This window comes from Opisthocomus hoazin, chromosome 1, assembly GCF_030867145.1.
Source record: "Opisthocomus hoazin isolate bOpiHoa1 chromosome 1, bOpiHoa1.hap1, whole genome shotgun sequence".
Taxonomy (NCBI): domain Eukaryota; kingdom Metazoa; phylum Chordata; class Aves; order Opisthocomiformes; family Opisthocomidae; genus Opisthocomus; species Opisthocomus hoazin.
Genome location: NC_134414.1, coordinates 143,847,226 through 143,867,995, shown reverse-complemented (window position 1 = coordinate 143,867,995; position 20,770 = coordinate 143,847,226). Strand labels below are relative to the sequence as shown.

Sequence of the window (20,770 nt, the reverse complement as noted above, 5' to 3'; positions counted from 1 at the left end):
AGGGTAGATCCAGGATGTTTGCGGTCCGTTGTTAAGATAGGATAATTCCAGTCCGTTTCGGATAATGTTGTTACTCAGAGTTTAGCTGTTTCCCTTTGTGTATGGTTTGTAATGGGAACTCCACTTGCATCTCGAATATAGAATCTGTTAGGACCTACTGTTGGCTCAGTAGGAAAATGAAGATGTATGAAAAGAAGAGAACTCAGGAATACGCAGTGTGGGAGCATTTCAAATGCACGAAAGGGACCAATAAAGCTGCAGAAATAACGAAAGACCACCTGTGAACGAATTTACCTTGTATCATGTTCTGCTCGTGAACCTATCGGGGGTTTGATCGTTTGCTGCTATAGGCTTTGATAATTACTGTCCTTTTGGAAGACATTTCCAAAAGTAGATATGGATTTATTTGTTTATTTAATTTGCCCCTTTTCTTGTGGAAATTTCCCAGATGTTCCTAAGGAGTGGGTGATTTCTGTGTAACTGTGATGTTTGTGTCTGAGGTTAAAGATGATGATGAGACCTGCCAAAGGCCAGATGATGCCTAACTTGTGCTGCCTATGGACAGAGCTACCTGAAAACAAATTGCGGTCGTCCTCTGAGCTGTGTGACCCTTACCCAGGGTTGTGCAGCTCTTTCTTTCAGTGTCCAAGTCACTTGGAAGACTGGTGCAAGTTAGATATATAACTTCACCACCTTAGCTATTTTAGCAATTTCTTAGCCTTCTAGCATCATGAGCAGCACAAGGCTTGTAATTTAAACTGGGTCTTATAAGAGCTGTGTGAGGAAGGAAAAAATGTCTTCTTCCCGCTTTAGTATCACTGTAGGTTGGCCTACAGTCAGACCATAGGGTTTCATTTTAGATCAAAACCATAATAATCTCTGTTATTGCTAGTGCATAGAGGTGGTCACCTCTATTGCCTTCCTTGGCTGTTTTTATAAATTCCCTGCAGAAAATATCATCCCTGTTGGGAACAGTGACAAGCAGAAGGCGAAGATGATCTGCAGCACGCTAACTAAACGCAGTAGAGGAAACCGCATATTCACTGGTAAAGTTAGTGGAAGAGCTTTACTTCAACATGATAGTCAAATTCTCCTTATGAAGCAATGTGACAGAATCTGGGTTATTCTGGGTTAACAGCAGTAAGAATTTTGAACACAACATGGGTATGAAGTATATAATACAAATCATCAATACAAAGCAAGGCACCCTCTCTGCATATTGTGTTGTCAAAGTGAATACTAGTGGAGAGTTTTGTAGATGGTTTACAATATTTTTCAGTCCTCTTATTGAATTTAAATGTCCTGAAATATAGGATCTTACTGTGGCATAATTGACTAATGATGTTGCGTCCCTCCCTTTTTGTTTGCCAGAATTGAGACAATCGCTTAGTGCTGATTTTCAGAAAGAGATTTTGTAAAACCCAAGCTTCTGTTACGGCAACATTGAAATAAGTAATCAAAATGTTATAGTCGGAATCAATAGCAAATGTGTACCTTGGTGCGGTGTGATGCAGAATATGAATAATTCACAGTAACTTCAGGAGGGAGTTGCATGGTTTCTGCAGAAGAAAAGCTTGGGATCTGTCACATCAAACATAGCTGTAAAATGCTGAATTCAGTGGGCTAGTAGAAAACTGCCAGTAAGAGTCTATCTGGTGATCTCTGTCTTTATACATATGCTTCATTGCAGACACGTAGGTGGGAAAGCCTAGAAGACAGAATTCAGGTAGGATGTATGAAGCGTTAGTCTGTTGGACTAAGTCAAACATTAATAGAAAATACAGATTGCTTCTCTGTGTACAGGCAATAGGTGGTGTTAAGAACAGGCAATATGCAGCTGAGTATAGGTTCTGGTAGGGATTTTTTTGTCTGAGGGGTTTTTTTTGGGGTTTTTTTTGGTTTTTTTTAATATAATCTAACTTGGCTCAGGAGGCAAAGCTCAAAATGAGATCATTAGAAACAAAATAAGTCCTAACAAAGGGCTGTTTAAAGTCACTGTTTGTTTTCAGACCCAGTTGACTGCTGCTAAGAACCATTTCGTGCTCAATATGCCAAATCGTATGGACATGCTCCACCTCACAGCAGCCCCACACATGGTTCAAGAGGCTGCTGGCCTTTTGAAATGCAGTCCTTTAACTGTGAAGTGGAAAATCAAAACGGGATAATTAGAATCATAAATACTAGATTTTTGAGGAGGAGCGGTGTTACTTCAGCCTGGCTTTTCAGCTTTTACATACAATAGTCTTCAGTTTCGTTGTCCATAACTTACTATTTTCTGTGAAATATTTCTCTTTTTTTTTTCTTTCTTTTCTTCTTCTGACTACGCCTGTAGGATTTCGTATTTCTCATTCCACTCCTTGTTACAGAAGCCCCTGCTTGGCACAGCGGCCCATTATGCCATCCATACACATACCCTGATTTTCATGAACAATGTTGGTGTAATTAATCCCAGAAGTCGTCTGCATTTTAATACTTCACTGGACCCCTCTAGTTTGAAGACCAAGCTGAAAAGGTGCTCTGGGTTCAGATTGTCCTGTAGGATTTTCAGTAGTGTCTGGTTTGGATGAAAACTGGATTTTCCAATGACGTAAGGATGCTTTCAGACTTTCCAAAAGTAGAAGGTATACACGTGCTGTCTCGGCACAGTGTTATCAGACAGCCTCTGAAATTTTGGAATGTGGGTCTGAATTTAAAGTCAAGATTTGTGTGTGATTTTTATAATACGTACTCTGTGTGTCTTGCTTGTGTATTCTTTTAAATATAGATGTAGCTGTACATTACATTTACATGTATTTTTTTGTGATCTGGCTGTAAGTAGGAAGTATAGGGTATCTTGATAACAAATCTTCATTCACTTAGTACAACGCTGAGTTTGTGTGGTCAAAAAACTTAGAATATTAATGTCCAAATATTAAATTGCTTAACTATCCCAGATCTGCGAACCTGAAAAGATTTTTGCAACATGACTGTAACACTCTGTTGTTCACATGGGTGAAGTTCTGTAAACACAAACGTTTTGGCTTGCTAGCGAGTTATTTTATTTTATTTCACTTTACTTTTTTATCAGTTATGGTTAAATACGTGCAGATGATTATTCCTCAAAAGCTGAGTTGACAATAGCTTGTATCGGGAGACATTCTGTCTTCTTACAGTCTCTTGCAAATGCAAAACCAGATGGGTATTTTTTTAAAGGAATTGTATTTCATTATACAGTCTTCTTAAGTGAATTTTCATGTTTAAGAAGCCAGAATACAAGAGAGTGGTATATTAGCGTATTATTCTCACAACAAACAAGCCACTGTTCTGTTGCTACCTGCTTGGCCATTGTTCCCGACTGTGTATGCTTTGCAGTGGTATTTGGATGGTTTCCTGCTCTCTGCCAGCACAAAAAAAGGCATTTCTGTTACAATGGCCCCTAACCACACAATGACGGCATTAAGGATTTATTTGGAGGTTTCATTATTTTCTCCTCTTTTGTTCCTTCCAGGATGTCTTCCAAGCGACCAGCCTCTCCGTATGGGGAAGCAGATGGAGAGGTAGCCATGGTGACAAGCAGACAGAAAGTGGGAGAAGAGGAGAGTGACGGGCTCCCAGCCTTTCACCTTCCCTTGCATGTGAGTTTTCCCAACAAGCCTCACTCTGAGGAATTTCAGCCTGTTTCTCTGCTGACGCAAGAGAACTGTGGCCATAGGACTCCCACTTCTCAGCACAACACAATGGTAGGTTTGCTAATGGTCTATTGTGCTTGCATCCATTCTTTGAATTCTGCCTCTGCAGTAGTTTGGCATCCAGATCTGTACTTTATGGAGTAGACAATACGCAGTTACACGTACAGAACATGCTACAATAATGTGAAAGCTTTGACCTGGCTGGACTGCCTCTACCCTCCACTACACATGCTAAAAAACAACTTGCAGTGCAAACTCCATTTTTCGTCACCTTTGCCTGCTGGCATTTAGGGTGCTAAAATTTTTTAGCTATGGTGACGTGAATTTGAAGTGAATGTGTTCAGCAAACAGTAAATGGTTTTGGAACACTGTAAGTGAGAGTCATGTTTGGCGTCGTGTCTGAAATATTACCGCAATGCCAAGCTTATGTAATAGCAAGGCATGGAAGTCTGTGTAAAGGGTAAAAAAAAAAAGCAACTTCGGATTTTGCTGGTTTTAAACATTCACCACTGATGTGTATTCCACATGCCACAGATACCTGCAAGAAAATTTGCTGTGCTTATGGAATTAAATCAGCCTACCACTTTTTCGCTTGTGAATTCCCACCTTTTTGTGCACTTTACAAATGACACCGTGCACTCAATTCATTACACTTAGTAGCCCACTGGAAGTCCAGAGTTGGCTTTATCTAAAAACAGGCAAACAAAAAGCACAAAAAGCAGTGCTATGTTTCTGACTAGTAACGTAGTGTCACTGTTATAACGTGACGTGTTTGGGCCCCTCATACAGAGTACTGTGATACATTTTTATAAAGGTTGAAAGGTGCAGGGAAAGGCGTTGAGACCCCAGGACTTAGGCGCCTCGACAGAGCTGTCTGTTGTAAACACACACAGCTCTTGCCTGTTGACAAATTGACTGTAACTTTTCTGTTAGTCCCCCACTTCGACAAGGGCAGTGACAATTTCACTTTAAGTGAAGATAATGAACGGACCTGCATGTTTGAAAGGCTTTTAAAAAGGCATTGCGAAATAGGTGATAGTGTATTTTCATAAAAGCCTGCAACAGCTCCATAGTGGTATTAAAGCCCTTACAGCTCATTACGCATATGTAACAAGCCCTAAGTAAAAAGCCTCAGGGATTATTATTTCTCATAGGACCACGTCACTGGATATTCACCGAAGCTGCTCTCCTAGACAAAAGGACTCACTGATCCTGATCAGTTTTTCTTCCGATTTGGTCGAATGCTTAAGTTCAAGCAGTGGTTTGTAATATTTAGTTTTACTTTGTGTTATTGCAACTTTAAATGAAGAAAGAGCATCTTTGCAAAAATTACTTGAGGGAAGACATGTCATTATCTTTTTCTAGGTTGTTTATTTTTCATCTTTTAGCGTATGTTTTATATATTTAACTACACCTCACTGAAACACTTAACTTCTCTTTAACTGATTTTAACTAGCTTCTTTATTAATTTATTGTTTTTAAGACCAAGAAATTTAGCTGATCATCTAGTGTGACTTTCTGCTATGAAGGCTGTATTTAATGTGATGTCAAAGCAATGTGTTCTGTCTCCTTATAATACAAGATACTGAATTATTGCATTTTTTGGACAGATTGGCTGCAGTAGAGAGGTGCTGTAGGCTTACCTCAAGCATGTTTGAGAGGTTGTAGGGGCTCGGTTTGTCTTCATACAGATTTAAGAAAATTGTCAGTTTGTATAAACATGATGTTTTGGTAATATCTCTTTTTTAGTGAAGAGTGTCTTGTAAAAATCATTATCCGGGTAGGTCAGAATGGATGTAGCCTGTGTGTCTCTAGAAAGAAGGAAGAGATCAATGTAAATGAGTAAAATATACATAATCACTCGCTCTGCTGTTGTAGTATGTCGTGTAAGAAAGAAGTAACTGAACATAGTGCTTGGATAACTTTTGGATGACTTCAGTTTGGGTGATTAGCAGTTGCAGAAGTCATTCCCAAAGGGTATTCATTTTGGTAACATTACAGAGGTCACTTTTATACTGCTTGAATTGACATTCTGTGCTGTTCTGTAGTCTCTGGGAAGCAAATCCAGGTGTATGCACATGTGCACACACCACCACACGGTGCGGTCCAATACAGTTTTATTGATAAAGCTCCAGCAGTGTGCTTCACACTTCTTAATAGCTTGTCAGCTGTGCTACTACACCTACTAACCGAGTCTGCAAGTGACTATGGAGTTCTCATTTTGCAGCCACACGCTGTCCTTAGCAGGGTACACCCTTACAGATCTCTCCAATGTCCAGTAAGACAGGATAAGACATACAACTGGTCTGAAATCATGCGGTGCATCACTCTGCTACACCCCCTTAAACCATACTGCTTTGTGCATGGTTGTTGGCTGAAGACTCTGCTCCCAAGGGATAGACGTGGTATAGATCCGGAGAGATCTTTCTGTGTTAGCTACATGTGCGACACCCGGTTGGCTTAGGGAACAATCTTGGGAGAAGAAAGCCACAGCCAAGGGATCTGGGAAAGGTATGGAATTACACAGCTTGGCCTCATCAGCAGGCTGCGTAACTGAATTCCTCGTGTCGCCACAGCCGTCCCTGCCTCCTCATATTCTGCCTCTCGGCATTAGGTCATGAAGGAACAGTTAGGAAAACTATTTCAACCTTGAGAATCGCTTTCTTGGCCTCACTTTTCTGGCTGCTAATTGACCCTCTGTTTCATAGGTTACTTCCAGCTGTGCTTGCTTTTACAAGTCCTGCCAGCTGGGACATCCTAGGATCCTGAAGGTCAAGGGCTGATGGCACCAGAATGGTAACTCCGCAGTTTACCCAACTTAGACTTTTCAAAATTTACTGTGTTGCACTTCACCAAGCTACAACAGATGCCAACTTAGAGAGACAGCATGGAATGCTGGGTACATTTTTGTAAAAGGGGGGCAGAATCACTAGAAAGGAATCTTCAAACCTGACCAAAATTGGCAAAAAGCTGCAAAACCCGTCCTCCCATCAACGTGAACAGGGTGTTTGTGAGAATGCTGGAACTGCAGCCAGAGAAAGGTTGGTGCAGTGGGCACAGACTGAAACACAGGAGGCTCCATCTGAACATCAGGAAATGGTTTTTACTGTGGGGGTGACTGAGCATAGGAACGGGTAGCCCAGGGAGGCTGTGGAGACTCTCTGCTTGGAGATACTCAAAAGCTGGCTGGGCTTGGTCCTGGGCAACTGACTCTTGGTGGCCCTGCTCAAGCAGTGGGTTTGGACTAGATGACCTCTGGAGGTCCCTGTAAACTGCAATCATTCTGTGGTTCTGTGAAAGGCAGAGGCAACTCTGTCCCAAACTCCATTCCTCTTGACAGAAGAAACTAGATACTTATTGCAAGTAGGAAAGCTGTTCCACTGGTAAGAAAAGAAACAATAATTTGTCAGAAGTAAACCAGAGATTCAGTAGAAAATACAAGACAAGTCATTTGACCTAGAATATATCTGAGAGTCCGCTTATGAAGTTCCTACAAGGCTGTAAACTTAGCAGGGAAACGCTTGAGGATTACGGTGTCAGTCAGTACCTGTTTTGAAGAAATCTATGAAGGCTACAGTATTTATATAGCACAGATGATTGTTAGCTCATCTAAGTTATGAGGGTTTATTTTATTTGTTACTATTTGTCTGCCTTACCATGTTGCTTTTGCCACCTCTCAAGACTACTGATCTCACCAGCGGTGTCTGTGTGCTAATTTCTGAAAGTAGGTGTCAAGGCTATACACACTGATTCAAGTATACCATGAGCATGATATACTGTGGTCAAATTTTACCATTCTTCTTAACTGTAAAATGTTAATCAAATGCTGCACGAGTTTAAAAAAAAAAAAAAAAAAAAAATTTATGACCAAAAGATCAAACTGGTAAGGTGCAATTTTGCCACTGTCCCGTTGTTCCAAGCTGCGTGGCTGCACTGCTAGCCCACATTTGTCCTGCACTTTCAGTGAGACTTAGAATTCTTTGTCAGCAGTGCTTCACATTTATAGGTAATACTGCAGTGCACTGTCAAATAGCTTTATTGCTTCACGCCAAAAAATGTTGCATTTCTGTGGTGAATGAAGTTATTCTTCTGTAACTCGGGAATTGTATTAAGAAATTTTGGTCCTGTTAAAAATAACAGTACTACTGGTCACAGAGCTTACCAACACAACTACTTTTCCTCCGCTTGTCCAGAATGAAAGGTTGTTTAGTGCTGCATTTGAATTCTCTTATCACGTACATCCTGGCCTGCACTTCCCCTGTTGGTCTGGGGTCGTCAGCATGTGAATAGTGTTGGATCAGAACAACATGTGGCTACAGCACTTAGCTACTATTCAGAAGTTGCGAGGAGAATGGTAATCTGAATGCATATAGCTTTTTAAAAAGTCAAATAGGACTCTAATTATACTAAGCTAAAGAATGTCTATTAAAAAAAAAAACCCCACAGTGGTTTTAGAGAAATTTTAATTTCCAGTGTACCTTTGTGCATCAAGCTTAGGATAAGTTATTGTGATGGTACAATGCTCAGTGTTGTGAACACCAGTGCCGTTATTGTGCCAGCTCTAATAATGAGAATTTCATTGTTTGGGGAGAGCAGTCTCCTACACTCTAGACAAAAGTGTAATTACTTTTGAACGATGTGGAATGTGCTCAGTTTAATAGCATGGAGAATAGATTCACAAAGATTCAGATAAAGCTAGCTTGGAAGCCATATGTGCAATGTGGCAGTATGAAATTGTTAGCAGGCACCATAATTACAACACACACACATACACACACACACACACAATTTCACAGTTTAAACTATAAACTGTTGTTTTTGTAAGAGATAGACAGGCTTATCTGAACAAGACTAGTTCAATTAAAACAAAGCTGAAATGCTGGTAACTTTGCATTTGTCTTTTTTTGATGTTCCTTCCTCTCTTAATGGTAAATTGATATTTATAAAATGATGAAGTTGCATTGTTACAAACATTGCATTATAAATGTCATCACAAAAGTAGCACATGAAAGCAGTTTCCACAATATAATTTCAGGCTTGCATTAGAGTTTGATCTTTTCAGTCTTTACACTTGCACCGTTTCAAAGAATGACTCTGCGGACTATTAGGAAAGGGGACAAATAAAGAAGAATCAGCCTGGACCCATCAAAAGCTGTAGAAGTTGCCTACTCCAGACGCTAGAAAACTCTTTGCAGTTACAGAGAACCAGTCATGATGGAGCCAGAAAGAGCTTTGGTGCCTCTGGTATCTGCCCGACAATATATCTTCTGTTTAAGCTGTAGTAACCTGCCTGTCCTCCTTGTTGTGATCTGTATTCTCCTGGCTCTCCAGCGCTGTCCGATCTATGTATGTGAGTAATGCTCATCATGTTTAGCAATTGCTTGCAAACTGCTTGTTGTACAGGTTCCAAAAGGTAAATGAAAAAAAATGTTTTCGTTCTTCAGGTGAGGCAGGGATCAAAGCCGTAGTGCAGTTCAGAAGTATGCTAGTGGGAGTTCCCTTGGTTTGTTCTGCCATTCTCTAAACACCCTGAGTTTTGCTTGCTTGTGGCCGTGGAGAACCAGGGTGGATGTAGCATTCCAGCTGAAGTCAATGGGCATAAAGACTGGCTGAAGTTTGAGATGACTCGCTGGTGTTTGATCAGACTCTGAAAGGTCCAAAGGTTGCTGAGGGGACAACAAATAAGTAATGAGGTAAGAAAACATTTTTTTTTTTCCCCCAGGCAGGAAGGTTAGAACTACATTTAAAACAACAAATTAACAAACCAAGACCAGACTTATCATCTGTAAATTGCCTGAAATACAGGGTGCAGATGACTGTAGTTTTTAAAGGCCATGAAGAGAAGTGGAAACAGCAGTTGTTTGTTTTTGCTGAAGATCGTCTTACTGTGAAGCAGTCACGGTTTTAATGGATTCATTTGAATGCAGTTAGGCAGAAAATAATCAACAGAAAAGTAAACACCTTTGTTTTATAGAAGTGCTGGGAACTGTATGTATCCATTGTTTGCAAGTGATTATATGCCTATGAATCAATTCATTGACTTCATACTGGAAAATATCTTCATTTAAGCTTCTTGCATAAATACTGGTAAAATCTAATTCAAGTGAATAGCTGAAAAATTCTACAGGAAAAAGACAGGTAAAACCATAAAACCCACAGTCAATAGGAATATTTGAACCACATGGTCTCTGTTACAGTGAAGAGAAAAGAACTATGAAGTGCACTATGAAAAAAAATACATAAGCCTTAAAAGAAAACAATTTGGTTATCTTCCTAAGCAAAGTAATCTGCCCTAGGACATCCACAGTGGACACAGTTGTTGCATTCCAAATCAGTATCTCAATCCAGACTGCCTTCAGTGAGTAGCTGAGTTTGGGATTACACACATTTGCTGAGATCTGCTAGGTAATCTCACTGGGGATGGTACATTTTTACTGGAAATGGTGCATCGGCCTCAGGTCAGCCTAGTGGTATGTGCAGCTTTCATTGGCTTCGAAGTGCAGCGGCGTGCCCGCAGCAGTACAGTGCAGCCAGTACCCAGAAGACTGGGACAAAGATGTCTCCCAGAGGGAGGTAGGACATACCACAGATTTGGAACAAAATTTTGAAGCTACCAATCTGAAGGAGCACTGAGGAAGACTAGGGTATGGAGAAAGCCCGGGCAGAACTGCAAATTGCTTTATAGGAACAGTGTAAAGAGACTACATGTAAGTGTTCCCATGTCTTGATACAGTTTTTTGCTTTCAGCACTCAATCCGTATCTGTGACATAACCTAGCTAGGCTCTATGGTATCACCATCCTACCAGAACTCAATCAGTAGCTGTGGTCTTCATACAACTTCTCCAGTCCAGGTCCATCACCTGTGGCACTCTGCCCAAATTTAATCTGAAATGCCACCTTTTCTTTGCTGATAGTGAATCTTTACAGTGTAGTAGTGAGGCAGAAACTCTGCTGCAAATTAAACACCCAGTTCTCCATAGTTCTGGAAAGAGAGGGCAGCAGAAGTTTAGTTATGCTTTCATGCTTTCCCTTTCAACCGATGGAGCTATCTCCTTTGGCCAAGCTTCTGCACTGTTAAGAAGTTTGTGGCCTTGGGCTGGCAGTGTAACTACTAGCAGAATTGAGAGCAGCGTACCAGACTTCTAGTACTCTTATCTGACACATGCCTCAAGGCAAGGCACGTGGGAATCTAAGCTGAGTATATTTTGCATCCTACGCAGTGCAAACTTCTACTTTTGCACACCACCTTGACTCATTTTTGCTTCAGTAGTTGCCCATTCATTTTAGAACTTCCAGAACACTTTCCCCATGTGCTTTCTGTCTGCTGCATACACTTTTCATATCCACCTTACCTCCTCCAGGCAGCTGGTGTGGCTTTCTCCCTTTCTTTTCACTGCAGGTGAGAAGGCCTTTTTCTATATTTCCAGCTTTAGAAGAGTAATATTACTCTATCACTTTCTCTCTGCTTGCAGTTGTCCTCTGAAAACCCTTTTCTGCCTTGCCCGTTTTCTTCCTCTGCTTGTAGTCATATTTAACTTAGTCATTTTTATTATTTAATCCATTCTAAAGACTTTTAGTAAATAGCTCATATGAAGACATTGCACAGTAAAAGAAAGTATTGTGCTATTTGCTTGGACAGAATGTCAATAAACTTAGAGGGCAGTTGCTTTTTGCTGCGCAGCTCAATTTTCAGTAGAGATACACCAAAACTGAAACACATTGTGAAGTACTGGTCTTGGTTTCTTGGATTTCAGGGTTGTGCAGAATCTCTGTGATTGTCAACTCTGGCTTCTAGAAGTGCCAGAACCTTCTGCTACACTCAATGCCCACAATCATGTTTTACAGTCTCTTCTCTTGCTATCAGATGTTTGTGTCTGTAGTTAGGATGTTACCTTTTGCCGAGACAGTTTGAAGCGTTTCTTTCTTTTCTGTCCTTTTACTGGCTGAGTGAAATGCTCTGTCATGTGTTTTGCCTTGTCTCTTTAAGTACATTTTTCCAGGTTACACAAATTTAAGTTTGGTTAGGCTGTGCCAAGGCCAGCTTTCTTTCTGTAATTTTTCTTGCCACTGCTAATGTTTTTGCAGATTCACCAAAAGTAATGATGGTTGGAGTGATGATAAAAACATGGCTTCAGGCAGGCACTAGCATTTAAAGTGTCACGTCATCCAGTCATGTTTTTTTTCTTTCATGGAGCTAACTACTTCCTCTTTTCTTGAGTACAGCAGTGAAACACCACCACCTTCTCCACTGTAATAAAGCGGTTTATTAATTTTCTCTAGAGGTTAATGGCTGGAGAGGGACCTGTGGTAAAACAAATTATAGATTTCAATATGTGTTTGCTTGAGTATAGCCATCTGACATGGATGTGTTAACTCCTACGGCATGTGCAGAAGCCTGCCTACGGGCGAATACTGACATGCTGCAATGTTTCTGAATCCACCAATGTTCCAAAGTGTTTCAAGACAACTAAACGGAGGAAACGAACTTACTCAAAAGAGCCCTTTAACTCTGGGGTAGCAAGGTTGTCCGAATAGTTTGGCCCGCCTCATTTCCAAATTCTCTTTGACACTGTTAATTTGTTTCTTTTTCTGGTTCAGGTACAGTTGTGTGACCAGATAAGGAATTTTTGCTCTTTGCAAAGGAGAAGTAGACTCAGTGAGTCCTGTGAATTTAGCATCACTAGATAAGCCAGTGGATGTAACTGAGTGGAGTTTGTGCCCAGTTTAACTAAGGGTAGTTTTTGCCGAGGTAGTGTAAACAAGACTGTCGTTATGCATGGAAATAGTCTGCTTCAGCATCCTTATTTTATGCTTTTAAAACTGAATCCACCCCAAGGAAAAAAAGGGCTATAAAGATTAACTTTTTGTAGTTTGTACAGGCAACGGGCAAATTATATAGATTGTCCGAAACATGGTCCAATAAAATCTAACATCAGACTGTTATTATCTTTATTTGTATTGTACCCAGAGCATGATTTATTTTTATAGAGACAGAAAAAAGAAACATTCCTGCCCCAGAATGCTTAGCTTATGACCCTGTTCCCGAAAAATAATCTGGTTGATTGGAACCTAATGCTGATGGTAGCAAGAGGGAGGGAAGGAGAGGTCACTGACTGTAACTCCTTCTGCACATAGCTTTTTGTAGGATTGGAGTTTGATGACATAAAACAAGAAATATTATAGCAAAAGGTAAAATCCTCCTGACATCTTGAGCCTGAATTACTGCGGTAGATTGTATGTGTATCTGTATACTGAATCGTGTCAGAAGTAGAAGCTTGCATTGCTTATTAATTGTAGCCAGAAATAATACAAAATATCTGTTCTTCAGATCCTCCTCTATGTTGATTTTCAAATTGAATTTAAAGTGTGTATTTCATCTTTGAAACTGTAAGTGAAACTTCCCTCTTTCCCGTCCTTTTAATTTTAAACTGCTGCAGTTGTAATCAGGAGAGTTGTTCAGGTTTGGATCCATCTGTGTTCCAAGTCAATAGCATTTGCTGAGGTTAGCATCTAACTGCCTAGGATCTGTGGACCTCAAGAAAACAACCGTATACAAACGCAGAACTTAGTGGATTTAGGACTCAGTAGGAAAGTGTTCGTTTCTTGTATAACTCTCAGTTAAATCTATGATGATAGCAGTCTCGGTAGTAAATTTCTGTTGATTCACGTCAATCACAATGTCACTTTTGGCATGAGGATTCAAGGGTGAGGACTGGTCAGACTAAATGTTTACAAAGTGTATGTCTGGAGGCAAGGTAGTAAATTTAGGTTTAACTTTATTGTTAATGGAAGTAAATAGGGAATAACAGAGCGTGATTTATTTTGTCCTAACATAGCTTCTAAGTAAGTCAGAGAAATCACACTGTAGAAGTGCCCATTTTTCTTTGTAGGTTACAACTGGAGCTTAGGGTGATAAGCTCAGCTGTTGATCGCTATAGTTTAGAAATCTGTAGTCGGGTAACTTCGACCAAAAAAGCCTTGAGTGTGAGGTAGTTGCCTGGCCAAACAATTTGCTTTTTCATGAATAAGTATTTGCTATATAGTGCTTAGTTCTGTTGGGATTATAAAGCATTCTGCATCTCAGAGCTCAAAACATTCAACTCACTTCAGTTTGTGTCCTGCGTCTGGCTGATGTTACAATCTGAGTTCATGGTATGTTCTTTACTTTTATGGGTATAAAATCTGCAAATACCCTTTTTTTTCCTTATTTTTAGATTTATGTTGTCTTGACAGACATTAATGCACGTAGAGTGTGAGGGAGAGCAGAGTGATCATGCACGATAATTACATGTATGACTTGTTTAAATTCTTTTTAAACCACTCTGATAAATTCTGTTGGAAAACAGTTTTCAGAATTTTATATATCTACAAACACAACTGAAAATAGTGTAATTCAGTTCTGCAGAGAATACATCTGTGGTAGATGATGTACTTTTCCTGTTTGCTTGTGGCCAGTGTAAACTTAGCTTTTGGGCAGAGACCATAGCTTCAGTTTTGAAGCTGTCAACATGAGTATTGGGTAATATACTGACACGGGGTCACAGCGAATTCCCTGGTTTTCCATGTGAATAAACTAATTTAACAGAAATCTTACTTTTATACTTAAGGCTTGTGTCTTTATTTTGCTCTGTAAAATACTACCAACAGTTGTTGGACTCCATGCTTGTAATTTCATAAACATTAACAAAAATGGCAAGTTTTCAGTTTACTGGATGAAATTAGACTGTATTCTGAGCTTCCCAGTTGTTGATTTGTCATTGGCAATTCACTTCTCTTGTCTGTGCCTGAATTTTTACACTAGTACAATGGAAATTATACTCGTCCTTCATCCATGATGGTCTATGGTCTATTAGTATTTCCAGGCTCATGGAGATTCTTGAATGCCATACAATGAGGTTGGGATTCAGTTCACCAAAGTTTAGGCATAGAAATGTTAGGTGGAAAAAGATAGCCACCCTCCTAGAACAACCTTTCCAATCTGCAAATAAGCATCTAAGACAAGAAAGATGAATTATCCTCTGAAAGTGCTTGTCCATTGCCTATAGAGGGAGGCTTGGTGACTAGCTTAGACTAGATGTCTAATTTGGGGCTAAAATTAGGTGAGAGTAATCCCATTCACAGTACACGGTGGAGTTAAAGAAGTAACAGGCATTCCGGTATAAATACTGTCCCGTATTTTTGTAGAAGTAACCATGTTCAAGCTCTTTAGCTTTTTTTTTTATTGTATGTATGTGAATATTCTAGCAGATTTCATTTTTAACCAGCACTGATGGTATTTAGTGGGTTTTTAAGAATTGGATGTTCCCTAAAAGCAAACCTCTTGTTGTATATCCAGCCAGCAATGCTGAGTTCAAATAACAAATTTTACCTTACATGTACAGGTTAAAATGTGTTGGTTAGCAACGTAAATCAGAGGACAGAAGCAATCTAACATGCTTTTAAAAGGCTATTTTGAGAAGACTCCCTTGATATTGAAAAATGACATTGATTCCATTGGTTTTCCCCATTTTAAATTTAGGGAATTACTTCTCAATTACTATTAGAAATGTATGTGCTTAATAAAGCATTCATCATTCTTACTATCAGCTGCAACGAATATCAACGTTCATTATTAAATGTAATTCGTTAAAGAGAACACAGTATATGTAACCTGTTGTGTGAAAAAGATTTGATTTAGCCTTGGTCGGTCATTTTTATAGCTCTACTGGCAAGTCCAAATGCCATGCACAGGCTTAGCAGATAGACTTAGCAAAAGATTAGTTAAGAAACTGTATTGAAGTTCCAGTCTTACTCTGTAGAAACCTGTCTGCTGTGCTTATTTTATTTCTATTTATGTCCCCATCTATGTTTAATCCAGCAAGTGGGTATATATACATGTGTGCAGTTTAACATTTTGGCAACGTATTTGGTATATTGTGTGCTGTGACTTGTATCATGCCTGCAGGCCGTAGGAAAACGACACAAATTAAATGTGAAATAGAGAGGAGACATAATTTAAAACTTGCATGTTCTAGAGATGCAGTATGGCATATGAGAGTTGCAACATACTGCAAAAAATTCACCCTATTTCCCCAACAAGAAGACCACGTTTTCAGCTGTGCAGGCTGCTGGAGACATAGGCAGCTTTCTTAGCTAGTTCGCTCGAAATAGCTGTCACTACATTTTGTTTGAGGCAGCATCATGACCACTGCTGCAGATGCTGTGTCTTCTTTTTGTTCTTAACTATGCAGGTCAGTGTTCTCTTCTGTCCTCTTCTGTGGTTCTGTAATTACATTTGTTTTCCGTAGACATGCGAGTTCCCTTTTCCCTTTTACATATGTTGTTTTGCTTCATGCTGAGAAAACTCCACAGCCTGACAGGGCGCTGTTTTTTCCTCCTCCTTTTTTTTTTTTTTTTTTTTAAGCACTCCAAATTCTATCCAGCTTTAAACTCTTATGTTTATAACCCTGAATATCTCTAAAATGCCTTTACCTAAAACACTTTATGGTTTTATTACCAGGTTTATGCCAGTAATAATATTCACATCAGCTTTCTTAGGGATAATCTTTAAGCAGAACCTAGCAAGAAAGGCTTTGAAAACTATCATTCCCAGGAACGCAAATCTCGGAACATGAAACATCGGTTTAATCGCCCTCTCTGACAACTTAACACGACAGATTGAAAAATACAAGCCGATATGGAAGTGGGATCAATGGATTATCAAAGTCCTAAACATCTTCTCTTGGGGGCGGGGGGGAGCTTTGGGGTCCATTGGCATGCGTAAGACGTGAAGTTTGCATAGCTTACCGCGGATCCGATGCTGCCTGACTGGCAGGGAAGTTGAGAGGGAGAGAGAGAGATTTACATGAGGGAACTCAGGGGGCTTTGTCACGGCAATTGTATAAAGTGATATACAGAGCAAATCGACTCGAGCATGTCCCTGGATAGCAGGCGGTTTACAGCCTCTTCGAGCAGAGATTACTGCTTTATCTTGTCATACTAAATTAACGTGGCAGCACACTGTTAAACAGTGGTGACCTCTTCATCTGTGGAAATTGCTGCCTAGAGGAGAGATGGTATTTAAGACTCTCTTTCTCTCTCTTTCTCCCCTCCCCACTTTCTCTTCCTCTCCCCCTCCCTTCCTCTCTCTATCTTGTCTTTTTTTTCCCTGTAGGGCCCTGAGGCGTTTTTGGGTTAGGTTGTAACATTAAAGACAAAAAGAAAGAAAGAAAGGGGGAAGGGAGAGGCTTTTAACATCAAGGTGACAACAGCTATGTGTTAATTGGGCCTTTGTTGTTTGATTAATAGCCACTTTGGTGTAGAATATTAAGACAGTTGTTTGGACAACTTTCTAAAAATGACATGTCCTTTCAGTAAACTGGGATTAAGCAATGTTCTCGGGTCTGCACATTTTAACTCCTTATTATTACTGCATTTAGTCCTAAACTGACTGTTCTTTAGGAGGAAGTGTGCCATCCCGCTCTCCTGGCACCGTCCTCAGCTGGCACACATTGACGTCGCTCTCTCTGGTGGCACTCCAGTCAGCTGCTCTCGTGCTGTTGTTACTGAGGGTCAAGGTGATGAAGACACCACTGAAATGGAGTTGGGCTCTTGTGTTAGACTGTATCAGAGGATTTTTAGAATTAAATAATGATCCTAGAAATACAGCTAAGCGGGAAAAGGACCATAGCCCTTTCATTGGGCTGGCAACGTGACACAGAAGAAAGGGAAAAATAAATGTCGCGTTCCTGTCTTTTTCAGTAAACAGAGATGATGAAGGAGAGAATGACATCTGTTCCTTAGACCAGGTTTTCTGTTCCCGATTTTTGTGTTTACTATGCAGTGATTCATTGTGGGTCCAATCCAAAGCTCTTTGAAGTCAATATAAAGACTGCTTTGTCTTTAGTAGGCTTTGGATCAACGCCCACATGACCTTAGGCAAATTATTGCAAATCAGTGTTACGAAGTGCTGTGAAATTTGCAAGCATATATGTCCAAAGAACTAATTTTTGCTGTAATTTTTTAGAAGCAGTTGGGAGGCCAGGTGAAGTCAGGTTGGCCAGCCTAGCATTGGAGATAGCCATATGGGATGAAAATGCTAACATTATGTCTGCGTGTTTGGGTGGAGGAGTCCCTCCCTAGCTCTTCCTTGCTGAATCTTTCAGTCTTTAGCAGGTTCTGTTCCTACATTGTTTAGGTTGTCAGCTGACAAGAGAAAATGCTTTTATGTCAGAAACTCAGCACTGACTCTAGGATGCCATAGGATTTTCACTACTTCAGTCATATGAGGAAGGTTATGGAAATTGAATGATCTGAGATGGAAAAGGACTTTCAGATCATCTAGCTTGGATTTTTCCTTGCTGTAGACAATTGTTCCTTACTGTGAATTTCTTGAGCTGCCGCCTACACAGATTCATGCAAAATTCTGTGCGTTTTATATTGTACATTTTGTATGTAACATTTTCAGAGGCAAGCTTTTATTCACTTCTCTGAGATGCCAGCAAAGCTTATTTTTTGCAGTAGAATATTTGCCATTTGAGATGCAATGTATCTGTGAACACTGATGTTATTACTGTTTTCTTTGGATGAATTTTGAAGGCCATTGTGCTAAGCACTTTCACTAGAGATACGGAAAGGACTGAGTTCCTGACTTATTACTTTTAGAAATCAATGCATTTGATAATTTATGTACAGCTTACAGAGGCCATGTAAGTGGCTCATGAATCGATCAGCAGCCAGCAAAAATGAAAGCTAATGAGCTCATTTCAATAGCAAGTTGCTCATTAGCAGGTAGGCTCACTGATCTTTCAGGTTTTCCAGTTCAAAGTCACGTGGTCTTCCCATGTTCTTGGAAGTACTTTCCTTGAAAAGAACAAAACAGAAAAAGAAAGCATGGCAAGGTTTTGAATGTTTTCTCATTGCTTTGACATATACATTTACAGTAAATGCTTGATACTGGGCTAGAGGGGCAGCCACCCAGTGGTCTGCAGGGCTAAGTCTGCGCCCATCGCCATAGTACCAACAACTTTCAGCATCTGAAATTGAATTTACTAGTGAATTTACAAGGTGTATGGGAAGAGGAGCATGGAGGCCTCTTCTCTGCTTCTGCATAGAAATCGAAACATCCCCTGCACAGCACTTTTCCCAGCATAGCAATTTCAACCCAGTTTTTCTCCAGCTCAACAGTGAGATGTGGGGTGCTGGAAACTGTGTTACTGTGCAGAGCTAGGCAATGCGTGCTTTCCCTGTTCACAGTCAACACTGTGGTCCATCCTGGTTAGGTAACACCAGGCCTATGTCCTCCTCTCTTCTAGTAAGAGTTTTTTGATGCCTTGTTTGAAACACTTTGGTGATTCCAGTAGGATTTTTGTAGGATGTACACAAAAACTAGCTCATTTGGCCTAGGTGTTATCCTGCTTGGTAGAGACACCAAGAGCTGAAGAAACATGGGAATTAACCTCCCCCTAGGAAGTACTCTAAGGAGCAGTACTAAGAAGTATTGTAGATTTTATGTGCTAGGGCTCGTAAACCCGCCTGAGAGAAGTTTTTTTGCTTTGTGCATTAATAGAGTACGTTGGTGTCCAGCGCTACCATTGAATTTTTTTTTTCCATTTACTAAAGAACCAAATTAATTATTAATGTTCTTGAAAAGGAAATCCACTTCTTTTATTACCAAATCTTTAATAGAAAATTCTTGACTCTTTATGTTATATAGATATGTAAGTATATATGGTAAAAACATGTAGGTGTGTGTATATATATACAAATACACATATTTTAACTGTCTCTTATAGACATGAGAAATATACCACTCCTAATCAGACTGGAAAAAAACAGATTCTTGACAGAGTTGCCTGAGGCCCCTACAAAAGAGGGACTCTTGAAGCATATTTTAAGAATAATTTTAAAAAAGACAGATTTTCCAAGTCTCAGGAATAGATTTTCAACTGCCTGATTTGGCTTGAAATGAGTTGGCTTAATCAGTTTCTATTTCTTTTAGGTAAGTCTATAAAGCTTTGATGAATCTGGCTCATTGTTTAGCACTTATCTCATGAGTAAAGCTTGAGAAGTTTGGCTTGAATCTTACCAAATCACATCTTTGGAAAATGGCCCAAGCCTATTGATTTATTTGAAAAAAAATTAAAAAAAATCTAAAGCAAAACACAACCAAAAAAACCTGATCCAGCTTAGTAAGTCTCTCACAGATGTGTAGAGCCCCTACTGAATGGGCCCATCTATGTCTCCATGTATGTGGGCCCTGCACTTTATGGATTGTAGGCCTGAGAGGGGTTGCTACAGTCACCTAATCCCAGCTTCAGTCCAGGGATCAACTGTACCAATGTCCTTTCTATCAGATAATAGTCCAACTTCCTAGAGTTACTCAGTGCCAGGAGGCTTACAACCTGCCAGTCTGTCTGTCCCAGAATATTGTTGTCTTTACCGTTAAAAAGTTACTCCTAATGTATAACACAAACCTTTTGTGCTTCAGTTTTAGCTCATTAATTCTTGTCCTGGCTGCTGCAGCAAGAGAAAGGTAGTTCCTCTTTTCAGCAAATGTTTTTGTGTTTGAAGACTGAGATCACATTCCCTCTTCTCAAACCTGTCTTTCTGTAGGTGGAGTTCTTGTCTCTACTGTATTTTCCTAAAAATTTTCTACTCTTTTTGCTTCCGGGAAACCAGTAGTAGTGGAACCATTTACATTCTAACAGCTGTCTCCCCTGCCTAGCAACAGGTGATTTTCCATTAGTGACAATGAGGTCTGCAGCAGGTGCATCTGAGGTGCTACTGAAAAACTCTTAATTCGAAGTAAAAACAGACTCAGGGTGGCTCAGTCACTGTTTCGTAAATGGTACCGAGTAGTTTTGTTCAAATAACTTGCAGTTAAATCCTCTCTGGTACTAATCTGGTTAGCTGTGGTTAAATTTCCTAGTGGAAGGAAAGCTTTGTGTGCCACTGTGTTTTGCTCAGTTCACTGGCAGAAGACAAGTTTGAGGGCTGCTTAGCTTTGCAGGGCTCTGACTGCATAGCTGTGGAATAGCGAAATGGATTATGGTGCCTCTTGTGTATCAAAAGAATTGCCAGTGAAGTCTGACTACAGGACCTTTTCTTATGGGGAGGAGGA

The 20,770-nt window shown here is 40.0% G+C and overlaps 1 protein-coding gene across 11 annotated transcripts in view; it reads left to right on the top strand.

Annotated features, from left to right (window-relative positions):
• SOX5 (SRY-box transcription factor 5) overlaps positions 1-20,770 on the top strand; it is a 649,868-nt gene that overhangs the window by 389,000 nt on the left and 240,098 nt on the right. For 9 of the 11 annotated variants that reach the window (XM_075439940.1, XM_075439932.1, XM_075439927.1 and 6 more), the window contains one exon: positions 3,488-3,719. In XM_075439940.1, the coding sequence (XP_075296055.1) occupies positions 3,488-3,719 (232 nt within the window). The remainder of the gene's footprint in view (positions 1-3,487; positions 3,720-20,770) is intronic. The other 2 variants (XM_075439996.1, XM_075439989.1) reach the window with 1 other exon arrangement.